The sequence below is a fragment of the Linepithema humile genome, chromosome 1 (assembly GCF_040581485.1).
Source record: "Linepithema humile isolate Giens D197 chromosome 1, Lhum_UNIL_v1.0, whole genome shotgun sequence".
Taxonomy (NCBI): domain Eukaryota; kingdom Metazoa; phylum Arthropoda; class Insecta; order Hymenoptera; family Formicidae; genus Linepithema; species Linepithema humile.
Window position 1 is genome coordinate 24,610,596 of NC_090128.1, and position 26,033 is coordinate 24,636,628.

General features: G+C 35.3%; 1 protein-coding gene across 16 annotated transcripts in view; it reads left to right on the forward strand.

Moving 5' to 3' along the window:
- Positions 1 to 24,948, forward strand: part of LOC105669910 (echinoderm microtubule-associated protein-like 2) — a 36,957-nt gene extending 12,009 nt beyond the window's left edge. For 2 of the 16 annotated variants that reach the window (XM_067347102.1, XM_067347105.1), the window contains exons 4-20: positions 7,341 to 7,571; positions 11,854 to 12,010; positions 12,302 to 12,415; positions 12,806 to 12,934; positions 14,730 to 14,798; positions 18,180 to 18,485; positions 18,639 to 18,711; positions 18,868 to 19,074; positions 19,246 to 19,483; positions 19,709 to 19,866; positions 19,985 to 20,242; positions 20,420 to 20,557; positions 20,729 to 20,845; positions 21,515 to 21,538; positions 21,920 to 22,007; positions 22,313 to 22,539; positions 22,613 to 24,948. In XM_067347102.1, coding sequence (XP_067203203.1) covers positions 7,341 to 7,571; positions 11,854 to 12,010; positions 12,302 to 12,415; positions 12,806 to 12,934; positions 14,730 to 14,798; positions 18,180 to 18,485; positions 18,639 to 18,711; positions 18,868 to 19,074; positions 19,246 to 19,483; positions 19,709 to 19,866; positions 19,985 to 20,242; positions 20,420 to 20,557; positions 20,729 to 20,845; positions 21,515 to 21,538; positions 21,920 to 22,007; positions 22,313 to 22,539; positions 22,613 to 22,738 — 2,660 coding nt within the window. In that variant the 3' untranslated portion in view covers positions 22,739 to 24,948. Of the gene's footprint in view, positions 1 to 2,830; positions 3,325 to 5,372; positions 5,931 to 7,007; positions 7,029 to 7,340; positions 7,572 to 11,843; positions 12,011 to 12,301; positions 12,416 to 12,805; positions 12,935 to 14,729; positions 14,799 to 18,179; positions 18,486 to 18,638; positions 18,712 to 18,867; positions 19,075 to 19,245; positions 19,484 to 19,708; positions 19,867 to 19,984; positions 20,243 to 20,419; positions 20,558 to 20,728; positions 20,846 to 21,514; positions 21,539 to 21,919; positions 22,008 to 22,312; positions 22,540 to 22,612 lie in introns of those variants that run through there. The other 14 variants (XM_067347106.1, XM_067347109.1, XM_067347107.1 and 11 more) reach the window with 14 other exon arrangements.
- Positions 24,949 to 26,033: the final 1,085 nt, after the last annotated feature.

Consider the following 26,033-nt stretch of genomic DNA (forward strand, 5'->3'; position numbering starts at 1 on the left):
AGAGTTTCTTCGAAACTAATCACTCTTTCATCTATTAGAACGCATATTGAATTCGAAATATTCGTGCACAAGGACGCGTGACGGTTAAAAAATAACGACAAATAGAGACAATGTACAAGCTCGCATACGCGTCACGTAGCGCGCATTGTCTACGGCACGGTGGCACTTGTTATATAAGCCATTCAAGGTGGCATGATCACGTTACTCAAAGGTGCGCCCGCGTAGCTCATCCTGTTCTTTCATTAATAATGATCCTCGACACGGTTCTTCGGCCGCCTTCGAAGCGCGCCTAACGGTGCCTTCTAGAATTTCATGAAATTCTTCGCCTTCGGCTTTTGCTGTCTCCTTTTACTGAATTTTCTGCGCGCGCGAATTCGTATACGCGAATACCTTCGATCCGCGTACCGCAAAATTATGACACTACGTTGAACCCTCTGAGAAAAATTTTCATCGGTTTTGCGGAGAGATAGATTTAGAAGGCAATCGCTCCATTAAACTTGCGATTGCCTTCTAACTCTGTTTTCGTCATCGTAGCGAAAAATTGGTTTCAAATTCAATATTGATAGAGTATCCAATTGAATAAAATAAAGTAAATAAATAACTTCATACTTGATACATATAACTGAAAAATAAAAATATAAATAAAAATTTATATTTACGAGTAGCAATATTTAAATGATAACAAAATAAGTACTGAGTGTTGAATCAGAAATTATATGCAAAACTGATATATATACATATATATCTTTGCAAAATTTTGAGTTTGATTTTTAAAACAAATTACTTAATTGTAAATAATAAATAATAAAAGCAGAAACTTAATATAGGTAGCAGATTGAATGGATACTATTCATCATAAAATCGTTAAGCTAGATAAAGATAAAAAAACTGACGTCAGACTTATTGATGTAACGCGGAAGTGAAAGACAAGACTGTGCAATTTATGCATAATGATCATCAATTCGTTCCGTTGTAAATGCTACTTGCTTAATTGAGCGACAGTTATATTGAACTAGTTACGCCTACGTATCGATTTGCAGATTCTGTTTAAAAATATCGCCGATAACAGACCCTCGGTCGATTACTTCAATTCCAGTTCTGATCGAACATACAACTGTTGAAAATACAACTACAATCGACAAACTAAAATCTATTTTTATAATGCTTCAATTTATAGTTAATGATTTTTGATAATTTACCATTAGAGAAGTAATCTGATTTGATTGTTTTTTTAAATAAAATATACGCTAATAAATAATTTAGAAAAAACAATATAGAAAGTTTATGCACTTGGTATATAAAATATAAGTTTTTGATATTGAAAATTTTTAAACTATAATTTAAAGTAATAATCTAATAAAAGGAAAATATCGTGTTTCAGTGAATCATTTTTTAAGCGACGTATCAATTTGTGCTTTGTTATTCCGTTGTAATCATTATACAACCTGAAAGTTTGTGAAAGTAGATATCATGTCGAGAGAAAGATACAATTATAGAATGCCTGCGTATAGCGATGTAATTAAGATCGTATTGTCTTCCAAGTAATTTATTATCTCGAAAGTTTCGGAGTAATCTTAAAAACGGATAGATTGGCGCTTCATATTACAACGTTTCGATCTCTCCGCTGGAATCCTATTAAAGAATTATGTAATGCCGATGATTATGATGTTCTGATACAAATTGGGTATAATCTTGATTATATAATATGATTTTCATCATATAATAAAAATTAAAATATTGGTTGTAGCAAGTAGCTATTCGCCGTTTCTCTGTTTTTCGCATCTTTTAATCGATGCAATTACAAAATCAATATAGAACTTGATTTACTCTTTTCGTGTCCGTTTCTCGTGTATCAATTCTCCTCAAATCGGTGCAATTTTGTAACAAAGATCCAGGCCCCACCCGATAATATATCGTGCCAATTTATTGGCTAGCATAGTGCCGAAAGATAATGTAATGACGTTTTTAATGGACTAGTTCAGACGATATAGCATAGGACCATTTCAAAGAATTGCAAGGGTGCGCCGTTATACAGGATACGAATCATTATTTATTTAGAACAATCGCAAGGGAGAATCGGACGTATTGAAACTAGTAGATAGTCTAAAAGATTGTTTGTGATGCTTCCAATATTGGCGTGTATCATTAAAAAATTTATTTCAAAAAAATTTAAAGTAACATACAAACAAAAATTGAAAAGCAATTTGTTCCACAAATTAATAAAAAAACTACTATACCATTTAAGTAAAACATAAAAATCAATGATTCTAGTTATTTTGATTATAATTAACAATAAGTCAGGTCACAAAATTAATGCGTTCAAAAAAATTACTAAGTAAAAAATTATGATATTTAAAAATGTCACAAATATTTAAAATATGGTAATTTAGATTTCTTTTCAGCATAAAAATTACCGGCAAAGACAAAATAAATATTTGTTTTTGAAAATGTATATTTATGTATATTATTTCTTAATTATTACGCAAGTGTTCTCCAACAGTTTACTAAAAAATATGCAAGTTCCAAAAATTTACTAAAAATACTTGTGCCACGTAGAAATAATAAATTTAGATATATTTCTCTTAAGAAATAATACGATATAAACGACTTAAAGTCTAAGCATTTGCAAATCTACCAAAAATCTGGCGCTAATCTGCCTTACACGATTAATCCGCAATTACACGAGAATTAATTTCCGCCAAGCAATCCACAAATCATTTATCGCCAAAGCCAATCTTGCACTACGTACGTACATCATATCCACAGTCAATGGCACGGCGTGGCCCGCCATCTGAATTATCTCGACTATCTAGACCGTATTGATCGTGGCCTAAGCAGCTGTAGCTGCTCTGACAGTAACGTTGGGGCGGCCGCACGGAAAACACACGTGCTACACGAGCAACGACGCTAGTCGGGCTTAGCGTTCCCATCAATAGTCAAAGAAAATCGTCAAAATTGAATAGACACAACGATCTAGCGGATCGCACGGATGACTTCCGGTTGTTTTACTGGGGGGGCGGGAGTGTCTGGACCACGCTTCCGTTCAGTGCGAGACGCGTCGCGGAAATTCCCGCCGTCAGAAGGTTCGATGAATTTCGCTCGGCTTGATCGTGACCGATCGGCTTTACTTGGACGTGTGCGGAAATAGATCTCGCTTGACGAGTCACGCTCGTTTTTACCCCTTTTACGGTCTTTTACGCTCATGTGATAAGTGAAAGGTTCTGTGGCTATCAGGGTTGATTCTGTTGTATCGCTTACCGCGGAAGTGGCTTTGGAGTCGATGGCTTGTTGTGTTGTTATCGAAGGTTATTGAATGCTGGTGTGGTAATTGTGCTAACTCTATATTTTTCTTCATTAATAAAAAATTATTCTTGTTTTTATCTAACATACTTTGAAATACTTGAAACAGTTTGAAAGAATTTATAACGAGCACTTTTCATTATTATTTTCATTAATCAGTTTGATAAATCGTACATATTATTTTGTCCTTGTCACTTCTATATTCAGTATATATTTGAGTTATTTGCTCTAAAACATACGTTAGTCTAAAGTTTGCTTCATAATATTCGAAATGCATGATTACACAATTATGTATCCTAATTCTCGAAATATTTTTTATCACAAAAAATAGTAAAAAAAGTTAAAAATATTTAAACATAAATTCAACTTTATATGACTGAAATATGCGTTTATAAATCTTTTTCAAAGATAATTCTAATAAGTTCAATTCACAAAAATATTATTTCCAAAGTAATTCTGCAATTAATATAAAAATTGTTTAACAGTTTAAGAAATATTTTATTATTTTTTATGTTTATAACTGTTTTTGATTGATATTTGAGAGTCCTCTGCCAGCAAAGCTATATGTTACAGACATGAATTTATTTTATCACTGTACGCAGCTGGCATAAAACAGCAATGTCTCATAATATATTTGCATTCGAAACTAGATAAGTAAACATCACACCGTATGCATAAAATGCATAAAGCTCGCGTGTAATAATTTTTTGCGATAAAACTTTTAGTTGATTGTAAAAACTCTGCAAGTAAACAATCAAATGCTCATACTTAGTGTTCAAAATATTTTCTCCAATAAAAATTTTGGTTAATGGCACGTTTTGCCACAAAGAGGAAAAGTTACTTTCGAGTTAGCGCACTCGATCGCAAGCATTTTTTCTGAAAAGCGTTGAAAATGCAAGACAACAAAGAGATGATCGTGTAAGTGCGAGGGTAAAGAGCCTACGGTCGATTATCGTTCATCTCGTCGAGTGCTTATCGCATCTTCCAGTGGGGAAAGCACTGAGGGGGAAGAGGAGGTAGAGAAATTCCTCCTTTCCTCGGGCTTTACGAAAGATACGCGCGGGTTACATAACTTATATGATATTCTAGTAAATATCACGCATTTCTCGAAACGCTCTTTGGATCGTTTAAAATATATCATATTGTTGCTGTTATCGCGTGTAAGCTCAAAAGTCACATTTGCAGCATTTTATGCTTTATTATAGTAAATAACTTAATTACGAATCCGCATTTATATCTCAGTGTTGATTTATTTAAATTAAAAATTTAAATTCATTCCAAATCAGTCAAAAGATTCACAGTCCAGAGAAATCGCGAAAGTAGTTCTATGGCAACTTTTACATATTTACATAGTCAGAAATGCATACTTATAGATGTCAGGAAAACGTGACGTTAGATAAGATTACATATAAATGTAAATTTTTATTTTACTTTCAAAATACGCTCGTATAAAATGCACATATAGAGTTAATAGTCAGTATAGTACGTTTGGCTTAAGAAATGTCACTGGTACGCTGCGTGCCAAGTCCACGTGATACGACATGTTCGAATTCTCGGCATTCACGATCACGTTTCAGTTTCGACAATATCGGCGGTAGGAAATTACGTTCCGCTCTCTCAATATCCATGTCATCTCATAGTTTCCACATTTTTCTCTTTCTTTTTTATCATTAAGTTGACGCTAATTCGATGACATAATACTTCCACGTGTGCTAATTGCACAGTACTAATTGACGTTCAAATTATTGAGTGATAATAATAGTTGCTGTGCAGTGTGGTGAAAATGTGTGCTCAATCGTATATGTGTGTAAAAATAAAAATCCTGAATAGTTCGATCGTTACGATATTAATATAAAAATTATATAACGATATCGTTGCATAAATTACATCATAAATCGATTTTGTTCTTTTTTTCAAATTGCATTAGTTGTAAATATATAAAAATAACTTTACAACATGCAAAAAATTATTTCTAATAATTATACCTAAAGAATAATAGTATTTAAATAATGGAAAATGTACTTAAATGAAATTTTAATAGTGTCTATTTCTTATTAATGTTAAAATTGCAGATATAATATAAGAATAATAAAATAAGATTATATGCTAATTAAATATTTCCACGAGAGAACATTTCGCTTTTGTTCAGAACAATAATTAACATCGCAGAATTTGCGTAACCAAACCTCTCTATAATTAACGTGTGCTTCATGCGTTTAGCTGCGAAAGACATTCTTTTCATCGCATCGTTTCTCTCGTCCTTGTATCGCTCAAATTGCGCGTGACTGCAACGTTGTTCACAAATCTTATCAGCAGCTGTTTACTAGTAGATATGCAATAAAAGCTAGTCGTTTTGTAAAGCCCATGAGCTAAAGTCAACCTACTGGAAAAAAATTAGAAAAAAAAACTTTTAAGAAATATTGAAAAAGTGAACTGAATATTATTGGCGCATGAAGAATCGTTATAATTGTGGCAAAAGATATGTCGATAAAAAGTGCGTTGGCTCTGTTTGTGTTCGTTAATCAATTCAATTGAATAACGTATTAATACTCCGGGGTCATCGTGAGGGTTAATCGCAATGTCCACGCCGGACACGATGGATACCATCGACGAAGCGGAACAAGCGTGGCGTGAGTACAAAAATAATTCGCTATTTTTTTAGATACCGCCTACGCAGATCGTAAAAAATCGCGTATGACTTTGCCATAAATTCTTGGACAAAGTCGCCTTCTATTGATAGAAATCCAGTCTAATAATATAATAAATAAAGAGAGATTTGACAAAGGAATATATTTTTCTTTTAAAACAGCGTTGTGAAATATCATATAATGTATAAATAGAGCACCACAAAAAATAGTTTAAATTTAATTTTATAATATTTAACTAAAAATTATAAATTCAAAAATTTTTTTTGTAGCACAGTTATGTAGTAGAATTACAAAAATAGCTCTCAATTGTCGACATTTTGATAGATCGGCCCACACTTATTGTAATAATGATTAATTGCCGATCGATGTAACAGCTTACCATAAATATGTAAACGTAGTGATGATTTATCGAAAACTTGACTTCCGGATGCCAACTTTCGTTTAATATATTCCATGAATTGTAAATCGGACAACGCGATACGACAGAAAATTGTGCGACAGCATTTTTTTTTTCTTGTTCCTTGCGCTGTTGGCGAATATGAAGTATGGAAGATTCAGCCGATAGGCATGCAAAATTAAACGCTCGACACGCATGCACAATTCATAAGTTGGTACCACGTGGTTCGGCCGTATCGGTCAACACCGGCAAAAAAAGTTCAAGTTTTATCTCAACCGCGTGTAGAATCCTGACCTAGTTTCCTTCATTTCTGTGTGAAGAAGTTCGTAAGCGGACATTTCCTTGACGCGCTAGATACATAAGCAAATACATCGCGTGCTTTCTCGTTACCAACTGACCTGTATTATATCGCCATAATATTTAGATATGCCCGCATGTAAGGCATTATAGGTAAATTGTAAATGTTATCATGTCAGTCTCGGGGTTTGGTTAGTATCGTGCGATTGATAAGATCAATATTGATGTGTGTTTAGCAGTACCATGTTCTTTTTACAGTATAATAAGTATTGAGAGAAACATATTTGTAGTAAAAAAATATTACAGATTTTAATATTTTTCCTCGACATTGCAAAGAAATAAATGTGTAGAATATAAAAATCAACATTATTATATTTTATGCACATGTAAGTTTCATTCTCAAAACTGACAAATCTTCTTTGCAACGGTTTTCTTCTTATCATATAAAATTACTGATTATTTTAATATTTGATAAAAACTTGAGTTTAATTATGTAAGCATATTTTAAACTAAGTTTGCTCTCCTTTATTCTGCAAAAACAGAATTATAAATTACATTCGTTAAATCGAAGTTCTGGGAAATCTTGTTAAGAGGCTTAAAGAAGTTTGGTTCAGGGTTCATTTCTGCAAAGGGCGGAACTATCAAAGCCAATTTAACTGTGTTCCTGCAACGTAGTAAATGGAAACTTTCTTTTACAGATGAGATGCTGGAGTGCGAGACCGGATCTCTTTTGGGCAGAGTAGCGGACCTCGAAAGGCAATCCTTGGCGCAGAGGGACGAGATAGTTTGTCTTCGCGCCACTCTGGCGGATGCCCTAAGGCGAATCGCCCAGCTCGAAGGAAGAGAAAAACGGGAGGATGAAAGAAACGAGAGGAGAAACGAGAGAATAGTGTCCTCGCCTTTAAGAAACGGCCATGTGCCTCTCAGGAGTAAGTTGGCAAAGTTATATATCGATCATAGAAGCTCGCTAACGACCAATGTTGCGGCGCTGTCCTTAATCTCTTATAATTCTAGTTTATGAATCCAATATTTTCAATATATCGCTATTTATTTCAAACTGATGAGCGTTGTGAAGTTTTTAACAATATCGGATTTAAATCATTGAAATGGCTCATATTGTTTCGTTCACAATAAAGAAAAGAAAGCTGATTAGATTTATCGATATATGACTCGTAAACGATCATCGGATTAGCCGCACCTTCAGTGCTATCGTAACGAGGCCACAAATGCGCACTCTATTTCTCGTGGTAATCGCCAAATGAATATTTCAGCTGTTCTATTATTGTATTATATTGTAGTGATGCAATAATGAAATCGAATTTCAATCAATCACTCGCGCATAATTTGACTCGATATTACATACATTATTTCTATTAAATTTCTATTAAAAACATATTTTCATATTTAAAAAATTTCATTATATCTCAAAACTTTTAGCTGTTAATGAAAATTGTTTTCGATTTCACTGCTTTAATTGAGCTGGATTCAATTTCATTTCTTTTTTCTGTGCATTTTAAATCCTTTCTTAACATTATTAAAATGGACACTTGTTATTTATTTTTTTCCATTTGAAATACTGATTATATCTGGTACAAATATACCATTTTACCCTGACATATAATATCAGATCGTATTGAGAGAGATCGCGAAATGGATACATCGCAATGTTACGAGGCGCAATTAATACGTCGACATAAGTGCAAGCCGCGATCGCGCACGACATGCAATTTAAGTCAGGCGTGTATTTCCGGCGGACCTAAGCGCGGGTACTTCTAAAGTTTCGATCGTTACGACAAGAATCGCGGATGCAAAGGAAGCCTCGCGAGATCGAGCATTCGTGCGTCTGGAAACGAAGCTCGAGCCGGGTGTTGTACCTGTTGACACGCGACGGCTTTAAGGTCACGTTTCTCGTTTCGCCCTGTACAGTAGAGAAACTCACTCACGAACGTGAATGGATTCGTAACTGTTTCTCGGTCTTCGGTATTCATGCAGCCCTTGAAAGAAGACAAGGTTCAAAGAATTCGGATCGGTACTTAAATTCGTACGAGACGAAAAGAAAAATATGTGACGTGCATCGAACGCCGTTTGAATAATGTAAGATACACATTGAAAATAAAGATTGGTTAAAGTTTCATTCATTATTAAAACATCAGATAACTTGATAGAGACATCACATTTAATTATCTTTGATGGATATAAAAAAAAATTGAGACATAAAAAAATATCAATAAATTTGATAGGAGCGTAAAGAGCCAACAGCCAGATATTCGTGCGAAGGTTATCGTGTATTAATTTATAACCATTGAACAATACAATAAAAAACAAACGTCTCAGCCTGTCATCAGGCCTTTATCAATGTTATTACAAAATTCAATAAATACGCAACGCAAAAATTAAATACATAAAACGAAGTAAAATTGACATAATAAACTGAAGAGTAGTTAAAACCACGTTAAACTGTAATAAAAAAGAGCCAAATGAGAAAATTCCCGTTACAAATTGAGCGCAAACCGAAAAACCAGAAAAAAGAAACAATTTTTACATACTTGTGTTAAACATAGTAGAAAGCTCGTCCACACAAGATGGAACGAGGTAGGAGAAAAAACTTAGAACCATATAATGTGATGGTTGAAACCTCAATGTACGTGATAGAATAACGATAAATTCAAGCGATGAAAGATTAGTGAGAGGGCGGTGGAGAAGGGGGGGGCGGAAAGAACAAAGAGTATGGAGGGGAGGGTATAAGTACCTAGGAGGGGAAGACAGGAATTAATATATGAAAAGAAAAACGCGCGATACAATTATAAAGGGGGAAACAAATTAATAATGGGGAGATAAGAGTCAGGTAACCGTTCTGTGTCATTTTGATTGTTCAAGCCTGCACGTTGTCTTTTTATGAACACCATTTCGGATATCAATTTCTTTCCATAAGAAGGTTCTCCGTCCAGAATTCTCACATTGTCCCAGTCAAAATCGTGAGAAAAATCCAATTTATGTTTGGATATAACAGAGGGGGAACAGCTCTTTTTTATGTCATTCTTGTGTTCTTTGATTCTAGTATTAAGCTGTCTTTTTGTCTGACCCACGTAAGTTTTCTCACAATCTCGACATGATATCATGTAAACAACCTAACAATGTGAAAATTTATTTCAACTGTCTTTCCCCGTCCGTATGAATTGTGTTAGATTGTTAGGAATTGAACGAAGGAAGGATTGTTAGAAGTCTCCTTATCAAACTCGTCTAGCTTTTTTTCTATGCTTTTAATCAAGATTGTGGAGGTGTTGTCTTTATTTGCGAAAATAAAAGATTTTAACTCCATAGCCAGAAGCTTCAATTTAAAATTATCATGTTCAATTCCTAACAATCTAACACAATTCATACGGACGGGGAAAGACAGTTGAAATAAATTTTCACATTGTCAGGTTGTTTACATGATATCATGTCGAGATTGTGAGAAAACTTACGTGGGTCAGACAAAAAGACAGCTTAATACTAGAATCAAAGAACACAAGAATGACATAAAAAAGAGCTGTTCCCCCTCTGTTATATCCAAACATAAATTGGATTTTTCTCACGATTTTGACTGGGACAATGTGAGAATTCTGGACGGAGAACCTTCTTATGGAAAGAAATTGATATCCGAAATGGTGTTCATAAAAAGACAACGTGCAGGCTTGAACAATCAAAATGACACAGAACGGTTACCTGACTCTTATCTCCCCATTATTAATTTGTTTCCCCCTTTATAATTGTATCGCGCGTTTTTCTTTTCATATATTAATTCCTGTCTTCCCCTCCTAGGTACTTATACCCTCCCCTCCATACTCTTTGTTCTTTCCGCCCCCCCCTTCTCCACCGCCCTCTCACTAATCTTTCATCGCTTGAATTTATCGTTATTCTATCACGTACATTGAGGTTTCAACCATCACATTATATGGTTCTAAGTTTTTTCTCCTACCTCGTTCCATCTTGTGTGGACGAGCTTTCTACTATGTTTAACACAAGTATGTAAAAATTGTTTCTTTTTTCTGGTTTTTCGGTTTGCGCTCAATTTGTAACGAGAATTTTCTCATTTGGCTCTTTTTTATTACAGTTTAACGTGGTTTTAACTACTCTTCAGTTTATTATGTCAATTTTACTTCGTTTTATGTATTTAATTTTGCGTTGCGTATTTATTGAATTTTGTAATAACATTGATAAAGGCCTGATGACAGGCTGAAACGTTTGTTTTTTATTGTATTGTTCAATGGTTATAAATTAATACACGATAACCTTCGCACGAATATCTGGCTGTTGGCTCTTTACGCTCCTATCAAATTTATTGATTTTAACAATCAGAGCCTGATACATCTGTAATTTATAAAAAAATATTTTGAGCAAAAATGTAGATACTGCTATTTGGCGTTTACTTTTTACTCAATCGAATCGAGTTTCGTTACTATGATTCAGTTGGTTGCACGGAGAAAGGAATGTAATTGAAACGAAAATGGGAGAATCTTTGTTCCACGTTCATTAATTCTCTCGCGCAATCAAGATGCTCGCTCACGAACGCGAATAGTTTTCTAATTATTCTCTGTGTGCTGCATTCCCGCGATCGAAAGCATGTGAATATTCCTCTACGTTTTCTCCCTCCCGCCAGATGATCTGCAGGAAATGAAAACGAGAACTGCTGACGTGCATAAATTACTACGCCGACAGCACACTTAGCTTTGCAATTGATGAACGCGGGGAAGCTCTAATACACGCGGAAGATACTCTGAAATCGCGCACCGTTATACCTGCTATTGAAACCCAATCGTGCGTTTGACGTTTTGCAACTATATTGCATATTATTCATACAATACTTGAAATCCAACGCGAAGAACAGAAGATCCGCGTATCTTTAAATTAATGCAACAAAGATTTTATATTAAATGTGTATAATTTACTTCAAAGACCTAATTTACTGGAGAAAACTATGCAAAACATAATATTCAAGATGACTTATTTTCAAGATGCATCAGAAGATTAGACGTCCGCGATAAAGCCTGTTTCTACGCTCACAAAATATCTCATGAAATATGTATAACATCATACTTTAAGAGCAAGGCATTAATATGTTGAAACACGTATGAATATATGCAAATACTGTTGCTCGACGTTTGATGTAAAATATAACAATCTTTTTCATCCGCTTGGAATAGCCCGAATGAGAGAAAAAGTTGTTTTCAGGTAGTCAAAATTCGGTGCCACAAAAGGACTTAAGGCTACGCCAGACCGGCGGACTCAGAAATTCCTCCTCTTCGGGATCGTCGCAGGATGTCCGCGATGCAACGTCCAGCCCGAGACGGCCTGTTAGCTATGTGCATCCCTCTCAGCTTCCTCAAAGGTGAAAGTCAATATCAAATGTCACACTCACATTGTAAATTGTGTTTGACCTGAGCTAAAGATAAATTCAAGAAAAGGAAACTGGTTGACAGTTTTTTCGGTTACCGATAGATTAGCAAAAGCAGCTGTTTTCTTTCATGTCTTTTAAAAATGTCACGTCATTTTTTAACCATAAAGATTTTGCACATGTTTCGAAATATTTTCCAGCTGCATTCTCACTCTATTTTAGAAGCTTTTAGGAAACAGAGATTTGCATTTTATCTTTACATCAGCTAATTACTTTTCGTTTTAGGAGATCCGTCCATTATCAGTCAACAGGTTCTTTGCATTCGGATAGCCCGAGTAGTAGTAGTGTTTCTCCGGTGCCATCGCCAAGCCCTAGAGCTACACCACTGCCTGTTGCCAGGTAAGGAATCTAATAAACTCGATACAAATCAATTCACTACATGTTACATTGTTAGCAAAACCTTTTATGTCCCACAAAAGAGCAACCGAACTGAAGACGCTTACCATGAATATCTCGAATGTAACAAACCCCTTCATAATGAATCGATTGTGTAGCAACTTAAATTATATTAACAGTTATTTTCGTTGCATTATTAATTGTGTTTGCGTGTACTATCGTAATAGATATGCGCATGTATGTTCGTATATTCGTGTTATCGCCACGTTAATGAGCGCTCGCTATTAATTAGTAGCGATATATATTTCGATGTTGTTAGCGTTATTATGATGTTATGTGACGCGTGGATGTATGCATGGCGTTGTTGTACGAGAATCTAATTCGATGTCTTAGATCGCCTACGGCAAGATCAAACGGACCGCCACAAAGTAATCTAAGAAGAGCGAAGAGATGGTCGTCTACCGGCGATTTTACACATTCCCCGCAAAACCAGGGAAGCAACTCCCAGCTCGTCGGTACCAGGTTAGCTCGCAGCTAATAACGTAACAGTAAAACGCACCGTTTGCCTGCTATTTGTGATTTTGTTCACATTTCACTGATCACACGAGTTTAACTTTTTTTTTTTTGTTACACCGCCAGTTTTCTTGCTTCCTCTCTCGGGCGATCGAGCGCATTTTCCCGTCCAAGTCGCCGTCTCTAGCTGTGTGAAGTTAGCCCCCCAATATTAAAAAATTAAAAATTTTTTTTTTGCAAACGTTTGCCCATCGTTTGCCCACGAATGCCCCATCGAAATTTCCGTTTGCCCTCCTCTAGTTCAAAAGTTATAGGCAAATCAATTTTGGGGGGCCAACTTCACATTGGCCCCCCAATATTAAAAGTTTTAAAATTTTTTTTTGCAAACGTTTGCCCATTGTTTGCCCACGAATGCCCCATCGAAATTTCCGTTTGCCCCCCTCTAGTTCAAAAGTTATAGGCAAATCAATTTTGGGGGGCCAACTTCACACTGGCCCCCCAATATTAAAAAATTAAAAATTTTTTTTGCAAACATTTGCCCATTGTTTGCCCACGAATGCCCCATCGAAATTTCCGTTTGCCCTCCTCTAGTTCTAAAGTTATAGGCAAATCAATTATGGGGAAATCAACTTCACACTGGCTCTTCCATATTAAAAATTCGAAATTTTCTTTTTTTGCAAACGTTTACCCTCTAGTTCGAAAGTTATAGACAATTGAATTTGAAAGGGGAGTCATCTTCACTTTGGTCCACATAATCTTGCTCATTTAAAATAAAAACTTTCCGAGTCATGAGTCGTCACTCTGAAGGCTGCTCGCGAGCAAGCTTTTGGCCAGACCTAGGTTACGCAATGGACGGGACTATGTGCCACCACTGCGCGCGCGCATGCACATTACGCATGCACGCACAGAAAGAGGGGGTGAAGAGTGGAGGGAGGAGGGAGGGAGGAAGAGAGAGTGAGAGAGAGAGAGAGAGAGAGAGAGATTTTAGATTTTTTAATATTGGGGGCTCAGTGTGAAGTTTGCCCCCCCCCAAATTGATTTGCAAAAAAAAAAATTTTTAATTTTTTAATATTGAGGGGCCAGTGTGAAGTTGGCCCCCCAAAATTGATTTGCCTATAACTTTTGAACTAGAGGGGGGCAAACGGAAATTTCGATGGGGCATTCGTGGGCAAACAATGGGCAAACGTTTGCAAAAAAAAATTTTTAATTTTTTAATATTGGGGGGCCAGTGTGAAGTTGGCTCCCCCAAAATTGATTTGCCTATAACTTTTGAACTAAAGGGGGGCAAACGGAAATTTCGATGGGGCATTCGTGGGCAAACGATGGGCAAACGTTTGCAAAAAAAAAATTTTTAATTTTTTAATATTGGGGGGCTAACTTCACACAGCTGCCGTCTCTCGCGTTCCATTGATCACGAAATTACGTGCATCTTTTATACTGCGCTTTTTACATCGTATCTTTTTGTTGTATATCCGCGCAGTATATTGAAATATTAAATGAATATTATTCAGAGCAAGTAGAATAAAAGTACTTTTTTAAACTTGTATTCAATCCCGCAATTGCAATATTAATCTAACGAGAACTAAAAAATAATTGGATCAAAAAGAAACAAAAAAACAAGATTTCTTTTCTAAAATTATACTTGAAACCGGTAGAAAATCTCTCTGCAGACTCATCAAAGTTTGCAGCATGCGGAAAACGCGCTGATCGCATTAGAGTGGGCTTTCCATCTTTTTTTCTTTTATTCTCCCTCTTATTTTATTTTGCACCGCATGGTTTTCGTTTGCATTTTCGTTCATTATAGATTGTCTGCGTCCACCAAGTCCCTGTTCAACCTGTTCAAGCCACCGGTGATGAACAACGTGAAGCACGGGTAAATAATATCAAGTACTTTAGACGATTTATTCTCGTGTCTGGCTTCTCGCACTCGCATTTAGACGGCCCACGTGCACTGGCTGCGAATTCGCAACGTGCGGGCCTAAGATGCAATTTCGACCCTCTGCAGGTGAGCGCGCCGACGGCACGGTAAACTCTCGCATAAAATGGACGTTAAACGCACGTGTAGTGTTTCCAGTGGGTTATCGCCGTGATATATCTGCGTGATATACGATATGTAGGATATACGATCGAAGGCGGTTGATCTCAATTGCCACATCGATCATAAAATCAATCGCGGTTTATCTCTTTAGAAATCAGTAGCTGGAAATTTGTAGTGTTTCAGAAAAGGCTTCTCGCAAATTTAAATGCCGCTAATCACTATCTTGTAGCTAACGTTAATTATTTTATGAAATTTTGGTAATTCAGCGCTTATGCCATTTTTTTTTAATTTGTACATAAAGTTTTTACCGTAACTGGACCGAATACTTCGTTTAGCTTTTCTCAAAATTGCAATGCTTTGCATTTAACATAAATCGACATATATTATTTTCGAATAAAAAAAAAATTCAAGAATGTATATAAAGATAAATCAGATTTTTTGCGTATACGACCTTTATAAGTTATAACGGAACGTTTGTTTATACTAACGCATACTAAAACTGCTAATATTAGTTGATTGGTCGATCGTGTTACAACGCAAGCACGTTAAACGGGAAGTTACCGCACCACACACGTTTGCACGAAGCACAGCACGTATTATCGCTGGATTGGCATGCTGTTAATTATCACGATATGTGTTACTTTCGACCTTCGATCTGCAAAGCATGCAAATATCGTGCCGGTGTGATGCACGTAAATTTTCTTGAGGCCATGGAACTCTCTAGCTTGGTAAAAGTGCAATTCAAAGAGGCGTGCATACCCGATGAGATAGCGTGTGAAGCGTATAAGCTAGATAGATTTAAATGCCACGCCTGGAATTGTTTTGCGTTGTTTGGATCACGATCAAAACTAATTGCTCGATTTGATTGCGTTGATATAGAAATGATACGATTGTTTCGCGTTTTATATGCATAGCGAAAAATTTTATCATCTATATATCTCCTGCGAATAAAATAGACCGAATATAATGTCATTTTACACAAATTGCTTTACAAGACAATTAAAATAACAATCATGCAATTCTGCTGTATAATTTTATAATATATGCATGCTAGAAGTGGCATATTTCACAGTTGGAATACAAATAATTGGATTTATCATTAAAAGCGTGTTGCTTCTTAAAATTGCGTAAATAAATTTTGCAAATTTTTATGATCTAACAAAGCTATTATTTAATTTGATATTATATCTACGGTTGCGTGTATTTTATAATTATTTCTAGATTCTTGCTGATTAGGGATGTAATAAAATTCAACTTGCAATACTGAAAAAATTATGAATCTCTCGCAACGAGTAAGATTTCGATTAATAATAACTTTTTGAACTTACATGGAGTGACATGGAGATTTATTTGCGCACTGAAAAATCATCTAGGGCGCTTTCAGGCGGAGTTTTATTTTTTGCCGACGTTTCCGCTGTGCTCGTGACGCCGTGACGTCGTGCACACCAGGAAATGCAGCACGCACGGTTGTGCAACAGCAGGAATCGCGATTCACTTTCTTCGGTAACGCAATGGCGCGCTTCGCACTAGGACGTTAAATGAGCCGTTAACCACGTGGTTGGCCTTTCATACCTGTTGCCTTCTCACATCGTTCAACGTCAAAAATGTACTCGGAAGTGCTTTACTCTCGGTCCGCTTGTTATATTGTTACGAACGAACGCAACTTCATTTGAATATATCGATCAAATGAAATCAATAATACTATGAAAATGTGTAAACAGTTTATCCGATAATGTGACAATTTGTAATTAATCTTGTGAGCAGAGAGTTTTAATTGAAATTATGTTCACCTTTCATATCAGAATTAAACAATAACAATTGTTGTTCTTCCCATTGATAAAAAGTTTGAATTTTTTTACACACAACTTTTCTGTTCGCATTATTTGAATTAATTGGTTAAAAATTTTAATAAAGTTTTTACACAGCTATGGTTATTGCAATAAACATGAAGGTAACCGCAAAGGCTTCAAATTTTTATTTCAAGAAGAAGAATTCGGTCAAGGTTTATAATTCTTCACTGCTTCGCATTGATTCGCTTTGCTCGTCGTTGCACGGCATTCTTCTTTTCAAGTTCGCTTTACAAGGATGCTTAGACGAACAGAATTACTATCATTAGGATATAAATAGCGAAATTCGTAGCTTTGTAGAAAATCGTATTATGACTTAAAAGGCCGGAGATTAAAAGTTTGCGTGAAAAGAACATTATTTATTCGTGACTTTATGAGACGGCCCTCCTCGTGCCAAATCGAGTCGCTCGTTAAACAGATCCAAATGACCTTGATTGCGTCCGAGACGAGCAGACACCGTGATATCAAAAAGACTAAAAAAGAATACAAAATGACGTAACAGTAACGCGGCGCAACACGCTTCGCGGAGTAATAAAGCCGAGCTCATTGCTCGTATGAGTCACTCGTCGCGGTTACTAGACCTCATCGACACGGAAAGTCCGACAGTCTTTCTGTCAGTGTAGCGCGAGCGGTGAGATCAGGGAGTGCGTCAACGACAATATCGTGAAGTTTTTATAAGAAGTCATACAGAGTGAGAAAAACAAGCTGCCATTATCGCTTTACAACACATGTAAGAAGAATTTTGTTTAAAGCAATTTTAGTTGGTTCTTGCAGAGAATATATAAAATTTCAATAAAAAGAATAATATCGTAAAAAAATTCACCAATACTGACATTAAAAATTATCGATTTGAATAATGTTTACGAGCATTTGGAAAATACACTGTATTTTGGATCTTTAAAATGTGAGATAATCGATCGCTCAGAGCAAAATCAGCTAAACAAATAAAAAAAGTCTAAAATTAATTAGTATATAAGGCTCTAGTGATTGACGAATCAAATAAAATCAATAAAAAGCGTAAAGAGCCACAATGCTAGTTCTTCGTGCAAAGGTTATGATATATTCGTTTAAAATTGTTTACAAACGTTTCTGCCTGCTTTCTTCAATGTAAATACAATATAAGAATCAATAAAATAAGGTTCGTTCGCGATGATTACATAAAATAAAAGATGTGGAAGACGTATTTGCAATCCTTTTTCAACCAAGTTGTTGTTCGGTAATAAAATAGATAGGATTGTATTAATTTCATGATGGAGAAGCGCTCGCCCAAGTAGAAGGAACGAGGTGGAAAAGTGAAGACCAGATTGTTTTTACATGTTGAACGTTAATATATTAGTCAAAAATGTCTAAACAAACAATCTCTTCGCAGCACCAGAGACATGCAGTACAACGAGGAGGAAGGTACCGTCCGCATGTACTTGCGCGGCCGACCGGTCGTCCTTTACGTCCCTACAACAATGATGGAGTCCTACGATCTTCATAAAGTTAGCACGCCGCCGCAGAGCAAATTGAAGCTCGACTGGGTCTACGGATATCGGGGTCGAGACTGTCGTGGAAATTTACACCTGCTGCCGACCGGCGAGATCGTATATTTCGTCGCGGCGGTCGTTGTTCTGTATAACATGGAGGAGCACAGCCAAAGGCATTACCTGGGTCATACCGATGACGTTAAATGGTAAGTGACGGATCAGGACACGATTTCCGGTTTTTGCAAAAAAATGTTGAAGTTACTTAAATACTCTTTCTTAATTCATCAGCCTATGTAGTAAAAGTTATGAGTAACTAGGTATTAAATAATGTAAATTTTTGACATATCTTCTTGTTACAGCATAGCGATTCATCCTAACAAACTGATCGTTGCGACGGGACAAGTGTGCGGCACAGATCGCCGAGATGCTATGGTAAGATTATAAAAATATGTATAATTAAGGTCTTTGACAATCGAAAGATTGAAAATTTTTCACATAAAAAACGTTTATATTTTAGTTATATAATGAGATAAAGCACTACGCACTCGACAAATTACAATGCAATAATATCAGATTTTTCAATTTCAGCCACACATCAGAATATGGAATTCGGTAAGCCTGGCAACTCTCAGCGTGATCGGCAATGGCGAATTTGACGGATCGATTTTCTGCCTGTCATTCTCTAAGGCGGACGGCGGAAATTATTTGTGCGCCATCGACGAGACCTCCGATCACAATATATCGATCTGGGATTGGCAGAAGAGCGACCGCGGCTCTAAGGTTACCGAAACCAAGGTATGCGACGATAACTTGACATATTCGCAACGATCATAATGCAGAAAAATGTTAGAAATTATTACGGTCTATATATTTGTCTAAAATGTGGCAAACAATTGTAACTTCTATATATTCTGACTATCGGTACCAGAAACGAGTCATTAAACGTTCAATGACTGTCGATTACAGTGTTCCGTCGACACGGTGGTTTGCGCCGAGTGGCATCCGCTGGAACGGAGCCAGATCGTTTCTTGCGGTAAAGGACACGTGTCCTTTTGGTCCCTGGACAATGGTGGTATGCTCTACAAACGTATGGGTGTCTTCGAGAGCAGGGATAAGCCCAGATATGTCACTTGCATCGCCTTCAATCAAAACGGCGACGTCCTCACCGGCGACAGCAATGGCAACATTATCGTTTGGGGTCGAGGTAATCTCTTTACCGATTAAATTTCCTAATAATGCTCGTTAATTTGTTGTTTCCTCGATATCGCATATCTTGAAGCGTTGTAGATGGAAAATATGAAAATCTAATATTGTGTTTTAAGGAAGAATATTTTACTCTTTTACACGATTAGACGAATCTCTTTTTATTTCCGTAAAAATGATTCTATTCTTCGTTTTGCAATATTTATTATTTTATACTTTAATGCAGGTACCAACACAATCTCAAGGCTAGTGAGAAATCTCCACGAAGGATCGATTTTCTCGATATGTGTTTTAAAGAATGGCAATATTATCACGGGAGGCGGAAAAGACGGCAGAATTTTACATTTTGATTCATCCTTGAATATTACTGGAGAGGAAGCTCAGGCGAGTGATTTTAGATTTAAGATAAAATATATCTCTGCGTGCTTTTTCAGTTTTGCTACAGAGTTTTCTGATGTAAGAGAAAGAGAAGAAAAATAGAATAACAGGATGCATTCCACAGATCGAAGATCATTTTGGTGGAATTCGAACGCTCTCAGAAGGGAGAGGTACTCAGCTGTTAGTCGGCACCACGAGAAACTGCATTCTCGTTGGCGATGTTGAAATGGGTTTTAATCCGGCCATGCTGGGGCACGCCGAGGAAGTTTGGGGGCTTGCAGCTCATCCGACTTTACCTCAGTTTGCGACCGCAGGACACGACAGATTGTTGCAGATGTGGGACAGCCTAAGCCATACTGTGGTGTGGAGTAAAGACATTGGGGTAACTACCGTTTATTTGTCTAGATATACTGTATTTGACTTTCAGGAAATAAGCGCACTTGGCAAGAACGTTAAACACACTTAGAAAATTGCTAAAAATGATTTAAACATAAGAATTTTTAATTAATGGACAATTGATTGCGGATTGATAAAATGGATAAATGATATTTTTAATTAGGAGCAAGCACAAAGTATTGCTTTTTCACCGGATGGCAGTATCGTAGTCGTCGGCTGTACGTCCGGGAAATGGTTGGCTATTGATAGCGAGACGCGAGAATTGTACACGCATCATAGCGACGGATCCGAACCCATTCAGGTACGTTTACAATTTATAATATATTACGTTTTAGAAAACCAAAATCAGAAAAATATATTTTTAATTGATTAATTTGAATATTTGGCAAAATAATTTGTAAACGTAATATCATAGAATTTTGTGAAACTATTTTCTGCTTGCAATTTTATCTCATGACGCGTATAATTCCAGGTAGTTCAATTCTCACCCGATGGTACCTTACTTGCACTTGGCTCCAGAGATAATTATATTTATATTTATCAAGTGAACGACGATGCGACCAAATACAGCCGAGTTGGACGGTGTATGGTAAGTTCTTATTGATGATTACATAAAAAAGATTATCATAATTATCCATATTCCAAAGTTAGGCAAAACTTCAGCTGATTTTTGTAGGCGATATCCATTGCTTTTCTATTATTGCTCAGTAGTTAAAAATTTAAACAGCACAGAAAAGGCGGTGGGCATCAACTACAAAAAGTTATAAGTCTAACCAGCTCTGTTTTATATGAAATAAAATTTATATAAAATAGTAGATATTATTCATTTTGCATATTGTAAATAAAGAAACTAAATATATATATGTACATATTTATATTGCCATAATTAATCGTCAAAATTTATTAATAATTTGTTAGTTTAAATACCAACGAAGATAACTGACAAAAATAACTTCATATTACCATCCACAAAAATATCATATCCCTAAATATTTATTATCTACTATTTACTATGCCTGTTCCTATTATTTTTATCGTAAAGCTATAACCCTTCAATTGTATATACATCATCGTTAAAAACTAACTGTTGAAATGATTGTCTCAAAAGCTGTAGATATTTAAGAAAAAAATAATCTGCAAATACATATAATTGAAATTATTTTATCAGGCTAATAACATAACTAGAACGAAATATGTTTTATTAGTTTTATCACAAGTATAGAGCCTAATAATACTTAATATTCTTTTCCATTTTTAGCCAAAGCGGATTCGAAGGCACGGAGTAAGACTTATGTTTCGGCCACTCGAAAATGTAGAAGGGACGTCGCGTTGCGTGCAAAATCGTTTCGAATGCATTCAATTTTTCGTAGAATCAAACACGCAACGCGACGTGCCTAACTTATTCTCACACAGGATTCTAGATTCTACTAATTATGTAGCTAAAGTTCCACCTAATTTTTTAGCATTCACACGCACGTTAAACACTGCTTGTATGAAACATTGCAACCGCAGAATAATAGAATTGTATCGTCAGTTAATTATATGACACTAATTCTTTAGAGTATTTCTCAACTAGCAGCAAAACGTGCTCGCCACTTATTGCGGCAGTACGTGTATACTGTACACAATAGTGTGCATACATACAAGTTTTCTTTTATTTCAGGGACATTCAAGTTTTATAACACATCTAGATTGGTCCGTGGAGGGACAGTACTTGCGTAGCAACAGCGGAGACTACGAGCTGCTTTATTGTGAGTAAAATTATTTTTAATAAACATTTAACTGTATTATTCGTGACAAATTAAGATAAAATCAACGCATGGAAAGATCAGACTATATGAAAAACAAAACAATGACTACGGATCATAATTATTACTTGACGAATGCATGGTTGATAATAATAGAAGAATTTTTCTATAGAAAAATGAAATAATAATATTTGACATATGATATTCATTACCGCTCAAATAAATCGAAAATTATACGATCTTGAAAAAAGAGAACAATATTTATAGTCTATATTTGGTGATATTAATAATTTTGAATAATTACAAAGGGAATCCCACCGTGTGTCGTCAAATTCCGCAGTCCTCGTCGTTAAGGAATGTAGATTGGGCAACCCATACTTGCGTAATATCATTTGAGACGATAGGAATTTGGCCGGAAGGTGCCGATGGAACTGACGTAAACAATTGTACCCGAAGTGGCGACGGCAAACTCTTAGCTACGGGCGACGATTTTGGAAAAGTCAAATTATTTTCCCACCCAGCGTGTCAGCCAAAGGTAATTTGATAAGAATATTTTGCAACTATTGTGTCGTACATCGTTCAAACAAAATTTGTGTCTTTTATTTCAGTCATTATACCATTCTTATGGCGGTCATTCGAGTCACGTGACAAACGTCTCATTCCTGCAAGACGATTCGCGATTGGTATCGACCGGCGGCGCCGATACCAGCGTTCTGCAGTGGATAGTGAATTAAGCAAACCGTGCGGATCGAATAAATCTTATAAGTGCACTTCAAGATCGAGCTAAGGAGAAAGAAAAATATCATCGTCGTGTTGATTAAAACTACAACCACCGTTTACTGCTCGATCTACTTAACAAACGACGTGACAAGCGTCACGTCGTTCTTTTCTTAAAAGTATCGAAGATTGGATCACACCCTGACACTTGGATTTCTCAATATCAAAATACTGTTCGCTGCACCATCTACTTAATCGCAACGAACATCATGGCTCCCGTTCTTAAAAGAATTCTACCTGTTTAAAGGTGGGATTAATTTGACGCCTTAATTTTTCATAACATCGATAACATTAGGCGCAAAATATTTCTTAGATTCAAACATTTCTCGTATGTAAAGTAACTCAATACATCGCATGTGCAAATGTGTTTATTCTCGTATCAGTATATGTGATAGCACTAATGTAATTTTTTTCTTATCATTGTGTCTAATATGCACAATATTAACGAACAAATGACCGAGTATGACTACACTGTAAAAAAAATTTGATACATTTACAGCTATTAATAACAGAAAATTATATAATTTTATAAAAAATTTATAAAAATTATATAATTTTTATAAAATTAAAATTATATAACAAATATTATATAATTTTATTTTTTTGTTGTGTAAATATATCTTTATTTTGTATAGATTATTACATAAATAATAAAATATTTCACAAATCTTATGTAAATGTACAAATTTGTGTTACATTTTTACATAAGTAAATTTACAGTTGTATGTGTGATTTAAATTTATAGCGCATCACAAGTGAGCGCCATAAATTTAAAATTAGAAACTGTTCTTTGAATAGCTCGAGCTACAATTTATAAATTTACATTTGTGGAAATTTAAATTTATAATTGCTGATTCCAAAATAATCCGTTATAATAGTTATAATTTTTTAGTGATTTTTTTTACAGTGTATTCTGAAAACGATGGAGAAGCATAATTTTTGTTTATTATTTAAACGACAATTTTTATACAAGAATTCATCTTTTTGTTCAGTTTCTTATTTCTAGCAAAATTATAACTCAACAATTTTATATCAAAAATTTTTATTTTTCTTATAATAATTGATAGTAATTGCAAAAATTGTTAATTGAGGAGCATAAAATAATTCAATCTTATTTGTACTTGATGTACAAAGCTCCACGAGTGATCCTTAAATGTTCCCAGATTACTTATACGTAAATGGATGTATTTTCCCTTTTTTGGTTCTGTGGAAATATATGTGCGCGGGTACATACTATGGCGTGTATTAATTGACAAGTAGAGATTTGAAAATAAAGACTATTATTATGTCAAAATGATTAAATTTCATACAAACAATAAAATCAAATATATGTGGTGTTTGTCGAATAATATGAAAATTCTATTTTATTTTATATATTCAAATATATATAATTTTGATATTTATTATATATTCGAAAAACCATACACTTGATTGATGTTTATTCGTAAGTAAAACCTCACGCGACATACTTGTACGCGCATAAATATCTGCAATGTATCCTTAAAATTGCGCTAACTGTTCTAAATACATTCCGAATGCGATTCACGGTGTCGCGAGAGACTCAAAGAATCTCGAGTAAAGAAGTGCTTTTTTGAAGGGAATTCTATAAAAGTAACTTATTGTGAACGAAGGACCAAGACTCCTCACAGCCAAAAGCTAGAAGACTTTTAAGAAAGAGTCTGATTTAAAACGAGAAAAGGCATGAAAAATGTCGCGAAACAAACAGTTTACAGTGCCGTAATATGCCGTCCAATAGGAAAGTACGTAGCATAATTCGCAACTTGACGAGTGTGTTCTCGGCGCGGCGGAATTATGATGGCGAATCGATGGGACGACGTCTACGAATATGAAAGACTAGATTGCAAAAAGAACAAAAAATAAAAAAGATACTTTTCGAACGTATGCCTACGGCGTACGTATATACGAGGAAACTCGCGTCGCATGATGTCCCTTTGACGTTTCTCACGTATCTCTCCTTTTCCCCCTTTTTGGCATGAAGTATTTTACCAAAGTCTAACAGAATCAGAATCATTACGTTTTTCACTCATCATCAACGTGTAAGATATATCTATATACATATTTTATTTATGTCATAGTAAGGAACGTATGTGTAACTGCGTTATGTATGTATCTTTAGTAGTTAATAAATCATCTTCAAGGCAGCATAGTACAATGCGAATCACTTGAAATTAATATAATTAATTATACTACATATGTATATATAGTATAAGAAACCATAACATTAGTTAAAGTAGTCTAAATAGTAGTCCAAAACATTTGCAATGTTAGTCGTTTAACAATAGATTCGATCAGAAAATTATAAAATGGAGCATCAATTATGTCTATATGCATTTTGTCAATAGAATCTATTAACACAACGTGATGACAAATTGATAGTAAAAATTGAATAGATATGCTCTTAAAATAATTCATTTAAATGGCATATCAATCCAGTTGATGCTATTATTTCTTTTTATTTTATTTATATTTCATTAGTAGCTAAAATAGTTTTACAAGTTCCTAAAATTATTTTATTAGTCCAAATTATTCAACATAAATTTGAATTATAATTTTAGATTTAATTTAATTATAAATTTCAAAAAAATAATAATAATATGTAGTCATTTTCTTAAATAAAATTATTTTTTCGTTAATAAAATTTATAGCAAATGTAAAAAATAATCACCATTTATTCAGAATTTATTTTTATGTTATCGTTGCAACGCTAAAGTTACTCATATTTTATTTCGTACATGCACGAGCAGTTGACTGTTAAATTAAATATGAACTCGATATCTCTTCGACGGAAACGATCGCCAGTGAAATTCCATGTTTGTTGTAAATGTTTAAATAGCAATTTCTTGATGCGACACATTGGGGAGATGGCGGCAAATGCGGTTTTAATCGAAAGCGGTGAAAGTGCCGTCATTTAATGCCGTTAAACTCAAGGTCGTTAGCGGAACCGAAAGAAACGCGACGAAAAAGGTCAAGGTTGTGTAGGAATGAAAGCGTATCCCAATTCGCGAAGCGAATTTTCCAACTGGACCATCTCGCATTCAAAAAGCTGTCGCAATCGAGCTTTTTTCGCGTCGAGTACTTCTTTCTGGTTGGGTTTATTTCCTGAGAACGTGACTTCCTTCCGCGAATGAAGTGGAACTTTACGACACATACGGTGTCAATAATTACTTCCGCTTCGCTCGCTTTCTTTGGCCTACAGACGAAATTACATTTCGGTAACATTATTAGCAATTT